Source organism: Neophocaena asiaeorientalis, unplaced genomic scaffold (assembly GCF_003031525.2).
Source record: "Neophocaena asiaeorientalis asiaeorientalis breed wild unplaced genomic scaffold, Neophocaena_asiaeorientalis_V1.1 scaffold177, whole genome shotgun sequence".
Taxonomy (NCBI): domain Eukaryota; kingdom Metazoa; phylum Chordata; class Mammalia; order Artiodactyla; family Phocoenidae; genus Neophocaena; species Neophocaena asiaeorientalis.
The window spans coordinates 19,457,756-19,466,979 of record NW_020172779.1 but is presented as its reverse complement, the minus strand read 5'-3'; the positions used below and the strand labels follow the sequence as shown (position 1 = coordinate 19,466,979).

At 56.7% G+C, this 9,224-nt stretch overlaps 1 protein-coding gene across 1 annotated transcript in view; it reads left to right on the top strand.

The window, feature by feature from the left end:
* The window catches only part of COL22A1 (collagen type XXII alpha 1 chain), a 233,250-nt gene that overhangs the window by 57,345 nt on the left and 166,681 nt on the right, over positions 1-9,224 (top strand). The window contains exons 7-9 of the mRNA XM_024741290.1: positions 4,441-4,521; positions 5,706-5,822; positions 8,462-8,506. Of these exons, the coding sequence (XP_024597058.1) occupies positions 4,441-4,521; positions 5,706-5,822; positions 8,462-8,506 (243 nt within the window). The remainder of the gene's footprint in view (positions 1-4,440; positions 4,522-5,705; positions 5,823-8,461; positions 8,507-9,224) is intronic.

The window sequence follows — 9,224 nt, the reverse complement described above, 5'->3', positions numbered from 1 at the left end:
TCTGGGATGAGCCTGGAAGGATGAATTGGATTTGTCTGTGCGCAGGATGGGAGGTGGCAGGAGCTGAAGCACGGTTGGGGAGGGGCGGGGCAGGAGGCAGGGCCAGGCCTCGCTAGTGCACAGGCCCTGGGATCCACCTGTAGGTGAAGGGGCAGCAAGGGTTGAGGAGGGTGGGGAGAGCCGTTTCCTGGGGCTGCAGAGTAGGGTGGATGGAAGGAGAAGGCGGGTGAGCCCTGTTAGGGAAGGAGGTGAGAGGCCAGGGCCTGGGCTGGGAAGGGGGCAGGGCTGGGGGCTGGCCTGGGGATCCTGGCTCCCGGGTGACTCTCTGCTGAGGGATGTGCAACAGAAGCGGCCAGGCAAGTCAGGGGGCGTCTAGGCTGATGGACGGGGAGCCCGTCTCCGAGCTGCGGGGAGAGGAGACTCAAACCCTTGGGGCCCGGGGCCGGGAAGGGGTGCTCCTGGGCTCTGGGGGTCCAGCTGGTCTGGGACCTGCCATGCTGGGACCCCTGCCCCGTGACTCCCCGGAGGCCCTGCCAGCCTTCCCTCCGTTTCCCGCTCCTGTGTCCCAGGCCTGCCCAGCTCCAAATCCCAGGGGATGGGGTTGGTCGCTGAGAAGCCGTAACCCCTATCAGGAACCAGAGGGGTTAATTTCTGATGCCCTCCAGCTCTCTGGGTTCATCGCGTGGCTGGTTCTCGCGCTCGGGACCAGCCCTCGCTCACTCGCTTTGAGCAGCACAGACCCAGAGCAGCGCCCCTTCCACCGCTCGGTGCCCTGGAGCTGGTGGACTGCCGGCTTCGCTGCTCTGCCCCGGCCCCAAAGCCTCGATTCAGTTTTGGGTAAAGAAGAGTCCTCCAGAGACAAGAGCATTCAGGCTCGACTGGGAAGAAGGGGGCTGGGCCCGCGTTTGCCCTCCTTCCGCCCCGGTAGTGGCGGGGGGCAGGCGCAGAGTCCACCCAGAGTCTGAGCAGGGGCCGCCGGTGGGTGTCAGAGCCGCAGGCGCCGGCCAGCACCTTGCTCTGTGCCACCCACCGTGTTCCCAGAAGTTCTCACGGGCTGACTAGGTCCTCCACGTTGCAGGCTGTGACCTCACTCACCGCATTGTCCCCATTCTGTAAGGACGTTCAGCACAGAGATTGAGGCAGTCTGGGAGATCAGCTCGGTGCCTTGTGACCACCTAGAGGGGTGGGATAGGGAGGGTGGGAGGGAAGGAGACTCAAGAGGGAAGAGATATAGGAATATATGTATATGTATAACTGATTCACTTTGTTATAAAGCAGAAACTAACACACCATTGTAAAGCAATTATACTCCAATAAAGATGTTAGAAAAAAAAAAAAGTGGCAGAATTAGGAGGCGGGGGTGCAGGCCTCACCGTCTACTTGGAAGTTCTGCCTTTACTGTGAGTCTGGGCCTCCAGGTCCTGTCCCGTGCTGACTCTCAGATTCGATGGTCACATTGGGCCCTTACCTGGGCCCTTTTAACCCACAGTGTGGAGTCTGGGGTCTGGGCTGGGTCCCACTCTCTCCTCCTCTGGCCCGTTGCCGTTAGGTGAGTGTCCGCGTTGTACCCAGTGCCGGGGAATCCCAGAACCTGACGTTTGTCAGAGGAATACTCTGCCCACTTCCTGTTTCGTGCTGCGTTTCTAGATTAAAACTGAATCCTGATGAACTACACGGAGAGAGGATCAATGAACCCCGCACCCCTTCGTAAACCTTCCAGAAGCGTAGGCTGGGGCACTTGTGACCACGTAGCTCAGGCTTGAACACGGTGGGGAGAGACCACGGCACCCTGCAGCTCCACCTGCCATGGACACCTGTGTCTGGCCTCACCTGGTCTTCACGGTGCCCTAGGAGTCACGTCAGCATCTCCATCTGACAGAAGAGGAAACCGAGGCTCAGGGGATTGGGTGCCTTGACCAGCTGCTCTGAGAGAAGAGCAGAGCTGAGGCTCAGACCCGGGCCCGGCTGATCTCAGATCCTCAGCTCTCTGCACACTGATTGGTTTCCACACTGTAGTCAGGAAAGCGTCACCAAGCTGCACATGGTGGGCACGGAGGGAAACGGGCTGGAGAGAGGACCCTGCAGCAGTTCAGCCTGGAATTGCTGAGGGTGTAAACGGGAGCAGAGATCCCAGGGGGTGGGGGCAGAGGGGCATCAGGAGTTGGGCTCCCTGACATGGTGGAGGGAGGGGAGAGGGAGGAAGGTGGGACAGGGAATGGTGGGATTCCAGGCAGTTGGAAGAGACCCCTCCTGGCTCCCAGGCCCTGCTACCCACCCTGAGTGCACGTGTGCAGGCCCCAGGCCACCTGTGCACCTCCCTGACCCTGACCTTGCCTTCCTTCTCCACCTCTGTCCCTGTGGCCTTGCCAGACAGACCCAGCCGCTGAGCATGTACACTTGCTAATGCAGAAAGCAGGACCCTCTCTTTAAAATAGGCCTTGTTCCAAAGCATGATTCTGTGTTTTGTCATTTTCTCCTGTCTGTGGGCTGGTGTCTCTACAGGAAATACAACAGACAGACAACTGGAATTGTTACTGTTTCTGCTGAGTCCAGTCTGTGGAGTGAGGGCTTACACCTGCCAGGGCCTGTCCCAAAGCCAGGAGGGTGAGGTCGAGCTGCCTGGCCTGCTCGCTCAGGGCCTTCGAATGCAGCACAGGCCGCAGAAGGGCACAGGGGAGGTGCAAGGCTGGGAGCATTCAGCATTGGTGTTAATAAAATAAGTATCCGTTGATTTAGCTCAATTTCCATTCGATAAATGTCCGTGCATGGTGCATGCATGTATCCACTCAACCATTCATTCTATGCCTCAGGACATCTGCTGTGTCAGGAAGTACTCTGGGGCTGGGGGTACAGAGAAACACAAGAGATAGGAGAGGCCTGCCTCACAGAACTGCTGTTCTAATCAGAGAAACACAGTTTAAAAAGTAAACTGAGAAATGCACACAAAGGAGGCATTGTGGTCATTGCTTTTATAAGGATGTACAGGATGACAAGTGACAGGGAGGGCCTGGGCTCTGATGGGTGGTTACAGAGGTGAAAGGTGAGAGGAGCGAGCCTTGTGAGGAGCAGGAGGGAAAAGCAGGTAGGAAAAGAGACCTCAGTGTGTTTGAGGGCTATGGGTCAGGATGGGGAGCCCTGGGGGAAGATGGACACACAAATGTATAATTACCATGCAGGCTGCTATGTTCAGTATTAGCTGTATGTACAAGGAGCCAAGTGGTGGAGAAGAGACCCCGTGAACTCTTCTTGACAGTAGAGGATGTGTATCAGTTATCAGTTGCTGCATAACAAATATCCCCCCCAATCCCCCCGCCCAAAAAAGAGGGATGAAAACAACAAACACTTATTGTCTCATAGTTTCTGTGGTTCAGGAATCTGGGAGGGGCTGAGCTGGGTGGGTCTTGCTCAGGGTTTCTCATAACGTCGCTGTCAAGCTATTGGCTATTGCTGTGATCTTGAAGTTAGAACAGGGCTCAAAGACCACCTCCAAGCTCACGCAGGTGATTGCTGGCAGCCTCCCGTGGGCTGTTGGACTGAGGGCCTCAGTTCCTTGCTGTTGGATTGCTGACAGTGGCCCTGGTTCCTCCCTACGTGGGCTTCTCCGTGGGGCAGCTCCCTGCGTGCCAGCTGGTGACCCCAGGCTGCGTGATGTGTGAGAGAGAGAGAGAGACCATGCGCGCACGCACAAAGAAGCCAGTCTTCCTGTAACTGATCTCGAAGTGACACGCCGTCACTTCTGCCACGTTCTGTTCCTTAGAAGCCAGTGACCAGGTCCCTCCTACACTCGGGTGGGAAGGTGAATGAAGCTCCACCTCTTGGAGGAGCATCAAAAGATCTGTGGGTGTATTTTTACAACAACTCCTGAGGGGATGCCTCAGTGTGGTTGCTAGTTTTCAGGGGTTTTCCTGGAAGGAAGACCACGTGCAGAGGCATGAATGTGAAAATCCGTGGTTTCATTTGCTGTGCAAAAGCATGTAAGTTTAATTAGGTCCCATTTGTTTATTTTTGCTTTTATTTGATAGAAGCAAATTTTTAATATAAAAAAGTTCACTTAAGCCACCACATGGAGATGAGAGAGTTGAAAACAGGGATACTCTGAACCTTTGGAGACTGTTGGTGGCAGCACCATGGCAGGGGCTTTAGTGAACGCAGTGGCCACGGATTGTGGACGGGAGGAGGCGTGTGAGGGGCCTGAGCTGTAGCACATTCAGAGCAGGAGAAAACGCTGCCCCCGGTCTGTGCTGACTCACCTTGCGCCTGGGGCTCGCGCTGTCTGTAGATGACACTTAGGCTCCCTCTGAAGTTCAGCTCAGGGTCAGACCATACAGCATCCCGAAGGGGAAGCGGGCCTGATCCCTGAGCAGGGCGTACCTGAAAGCAGGGAGGATCTGGGTTCCAAAGCCCCCAAAACTCACTCTCTGTCCTCGCTTTCCCTCCCAGTTTGACCTACAGCGGATCGTGATTTACTGTGACTCCCGACACTCAGAACTGGAGACGTGCTGTGACATCCCCTCGGGTCCGGTGAGCAGAGACTCTGCATGGGGGGGTCGGTGTGGGGGGGGAACGGGTCCTTGGCTTCCCGAGGGAGGGGGCGTCCTGGGCCCCAGGATGGGATCGGGGGACGCCCGCCACCACAGTGCGCCCCGGGAGGGAGCCGCATGGTCATTGCTAGGGTTCCGTTTCCTGGTCTGGCGGGCGTGGGTTGGGGGAGTGGGTCATGCAGGTCTGCCCCAGCCTCGGTCTACGGCCCCCGGGGCTGCAGCTGAGCGATGAGGCCCAGCTCCGGGGTGCACGGGGCAGAGGCTGGCAGTGGGGAGCGGCATCCCTGCTGCCAGCGCTCAGAGTGGGGAGGCCGCTGTGCTCTGAGCCGCTCAGCAAGACAGGAGGAGGCAACACGGGTTCAGGAGCAGCGGGCAGAGGCTCCTGGGCCCCCGGCGCAGTTCCGCCTCTCCCAGGGCCTCCCCACCTCGCCTCGGTCCAGGCCCCTCCCTCTCCATTTACCAAATACCAGTTCCAAGGGTGCTTCCATAGTCCTGCCTCCCAGAGTTGAAAGCTGACATCCATGGACTCGGCGGGCACGGGCCCGGACGCAGTGAGCACTCGGTCAGCATGTCCTGTGTCAGGACGAGTGTGGGGCGCAGGCACCCGGGGTGATCGTTACCAGGGCTGGGGCTGCGGAGTCAGCTGAGCCTGACTGTAGAGAGAGAGGAGAGACAGGAAAGGGAGGGAGACGGGTAAGAGCAGGAGAATAAAGGGAAAGATTGAGGGAGGGAGGGGGCTGGCGAGGGTAAGGAAATAAGTCATTACGGGCACACCTGCTGGGTTCCTGCGTTCCGAACTCTGAACTGGATGCTTTCTCCGTGTCCTACTAACTCCTCCTCACCGCATTATGATGGAAACGCCCTTGTCCCCATTCTGCGGAGGTTAGCACCGAGGCTCAGAGGGGTTAAGTGGTTCCCACAGGCTGCTGAGAGGCCAGTGAAGTGGCTGAGACCCTTGGCCCACGCCAGTCTGACTCCAGGACCTCAGGGTACCAGGACCTGCGGTCAGATGCTACTTGCCCTCCCTGCTCAGGCTCCAGTGTCCTCAGGGTTCCTGGCTCCCCTTTGCCTGTGCAGGGAAGCTCCTGCTTTGCCTGTGCAGGGAAGCTCCAGGGAGTGGTGCCGGGCAGGAAGCCAGGTTCTGACCGCTGTGCTTCCCTTCAGTGCCAGGTGACCGTGCTGACGGAGCCCTCACCCCCGCCCCAGCCGCCTCCCACCTCCGGCAGTGAACAGATCGGCATTTTGAAGACTATCAACTGCTCCTGCCCAGCTGGAGAAAAGGTACCGTCCACAGTCCACCCTCAGCCGCCAGCCCGGGGCCCCAGAGCTGAGTGGGGCAGGGTGGCAGCAGAACCAGCAGTGGAGGTGGGAATTTCCCATCATGCACGTGAGCTGCCAGGGCAGGGTGGCCCCAGGCTCCAGGCGACTCTCCGGTCAGGGGCCTGTCCTTGCTCCTTGGGCTTCTCCCTTCTTGATTTCTGTGCACATCGGGAGGGGAGCTGCTCAGACCCAGCCGTGACGAACCTCTTCCTGAAGTTCATGACGTCTTCCCAAGGCGCTCTGGCCCCTCCCGGTCTCCTCTTCACTCGTGTGTGCGCCTAAACCAGCCAGATTTGCTTCGAGAATAAGACTCTGCATGGGCAGCGGCCGAGGGTTTAGGTGTGCTCTGCGGGACACACCCTCATCCCTTTCTTCTCAAAGTTCCCTGTAATTAGCTGTACTATATAATCTACATGCGTATATGAGTAGAGTTTAATGCCTCTTGTTTCTAATTTTAAAACCTAATATGTTTACAGCTGCCACCACCGCCTGCCCTTTAGCCTAGATGAAATGTCTCCTCGAGTGCCTGAGGCCTTCATCTGTTTTTCTGTGGACGAACAGCCCTCTTAATAAGAAAACAATTTCCACTGTTTGAGCAGAATAAACAGATATGTGAGGATGACAAAATCGAGATGGTCTCTGTGAGGATCTGCTCAACCAGTAGGCCCCCAGGGCCCTCGGTCTACAGCATTCAGTGTATCCATTGCTCTGTCTGCCCCTCCCAGCTCAGGGCCGGCACGCAGGAGGTGCTCCCCAACTTTGCAAGGGCCTTGGGCGACAGACAAAACTACGAAATCGTGGTTGACGTTCATTGGAGTGGACACACTTTAAGAATTTCCTGACAGTTTTGTTTCAATAAGCCACCTGTCCTGGCAGCCTCTCCTCCTTCCCTTCTTCCCTCTCCTCTGTTCTCCTTCACACTCTCCTTTCTTCTTTCCACCCAGAGACCCCCTCCCAAGGAGCTCCCAGTCAAGTGGGGATTTCTAACCATGGCCCAACTGGCTGGGAGGCCACGAGAAGCAAGCTCGGTCATGCTGCGAGCTGAGGCTTTGTCTGGGGCGTCGGTGGAGTTAGGGGCTTCCGGCCTGGTGCTGGGTTAGGATTGGGAGAAGCTAGAGAGGGAGCCAGGGTGGGTGCACCCAGGGCGCCGGGCAGGGATCCTCGTCTGTGCCCCTGCCGGGCTCAGGCGGTCCACAGACAACGTGTTGATCCGGTTCTCACCCATCAATGTCATAACGAAAGCAACTGTCCAAACCCAAGTCCTTTTGAATTCTTGTTTTCCATGGAAAACCCCAAACGGAAAGGGTAACTGCAGCAGCGTGGGGCTTGGCCCACCAGCCTGCAGACTGTGCCCGGGAGGGCGGCCGACGCTAGCTCCGCCCAGTTCATGGTTTCCCCAGAGCCCTGCCCTGGCGGGGCCCCTCAGGAGGAAGTCTGGGGTCAAGCAGGCCTCCGTCCTCTCTTCCCGCCCACCTTCTCACTCTCCAGCTCACGACCACCTGCTGGATCGCCACTGACCTCCTGAGCTTGGCTCACAGATCCCCTCCCCCACCTGTGCCCACTCTGTGTGGCCCCTGGTGGGTCCTAGTTGCCCTTCTAGCCTCATCTCACTCCCCTCTCCCCTCCCAGTTTCTAGGCAGGTGGGAATGTCCTATTCCTCCACCAGGTCATGATCTTTCTTGCCTTCTGGAATTTGCATATGTAGCACCTTCTGCTTAGAACATCCTCTTCCCTCTCGCCACCCCTTTTAATCTGCTAATGCCTGTTCTTCTTTCAAGACATCCCCAAAGAATCCTTTTCTGATCCCATTATTATTGTCTGTATGATCTCCCTCCTCCCTGCCTGCCTGCCTGCCTTTCCATTCTTCACATCCATCCATTCAATACCTGTTCTTTTAGCCCCTGTTATTTGGGACATTAAGACCCTTTCTTTCCCTCTTCTTCCAGAGACCATAACAATTATCACATTGGAGTAAAACTGCCTACTTGTCTTTACTTCCATAAGCTCATAAATTCCAGATGGCAAAGGCTGAATCTTTCCATGTCTGTATTTTCAGCCACTGTATGAAATAATGGTTGAATTGATGGATAAGTGGACCCAGGGTATGAAGGATGGATGGAATGGCTTATTGGGTGATGCCACCCAGAGGTTGAGGCTGGCATTTGTAAATTGATGGCTGTATTTGGAGGTCACGTCCAAGTTCCCCATGTAGGTTGGCAGTTTGAGAAAGGGTGCTCAGCTCCAGTGAATTTTTTTGTGTGTGTGGTATGCGGGCCTCTCACTGTCGTGGCGTCTCCCGCTGCGGAGCACAGTCTCTGGACGCACAGGCTCAGCGGCCATGGCTCACGGGCCCAGCCGCTCCGCGGCATGTGGGATCTTCCCGGACCGGGGCACGAACCCTGTCCCCTGCATCGGCAGGCGGACTCTCAACCACTGCGCCACCAGGGAAGCCCTCCAGTGAACTTTGTCCGACTTACTGATTGGCACGTGGCTTACTAGGGACTGGCTTATGAGCAGGTGGAGGGGATAACCAGCTAGTAAAGAGAGAGGGGAGAATTAAAACAGAACCTTACTTGTTTCTTTTGTCTTTCTTCCTTTAGGGTGAAAGGGGCTTTGATGGCCCAGTGGGACTCCCCGGCCCAAAGGTCAGTACCGGAGCCGGCAGAGAAGCCCTTTAGAGCGTGAGGTCCTTTGATTTGCTCTCTTTGTAAGAAGGAGGAAAAAACTCCCAAACGATGGTGTGTTAGATTACTGTCCTGCGGGGTTTTGCTTCTGAGCTTGTTGAGATGGAAGGATATAGCAAGTGGCATGAAGTCCGTAACCTCGGAGTCCCTTCACGGTTCAGAGCGTCCGTTTCTCAGCCTGAACGTGTGATCGAGAAGGAGAACACGCACGCCCGGGCTCAGATGCTGTTCGCGCCAACAGGCTCAGCCCTCCGTGGTCAGCTAACTCTGCATCAATCCTTTCAGGCCTCTATGTTCCAGAAACTCTGGGGGTTGCGCTTTAAAGAGTCTGTTCAGCATGCACGATCTGTTTGCTTGACGTGCGTGGAATTCTTTTCGTACACGTTTTCCAAACTCACGAATTGCTCGAGGCCAGGTGCCTCCTTGTGGGCTCCTCCCTCCTCAGCCATGGACCAGCCTCTTCTCTGTCCACCACTGCCCAGGTTTATCGCATTTACGGAGCTGGACAGGGCTGTCGTCTTGCGTCATTGTTTGGTTTCGGAAAGCTGAGACCCAGAGAGGTGTGCATTGCCCGGGGTCACACAGAGGCTGAGGGAGGAGGTCAGCGTTGCCCAGCGGCCGTCACCTGGTCTGGTGTTCGACAGAGGGGCTGAGTGTGATGGCGCAGACACCTAGCGAT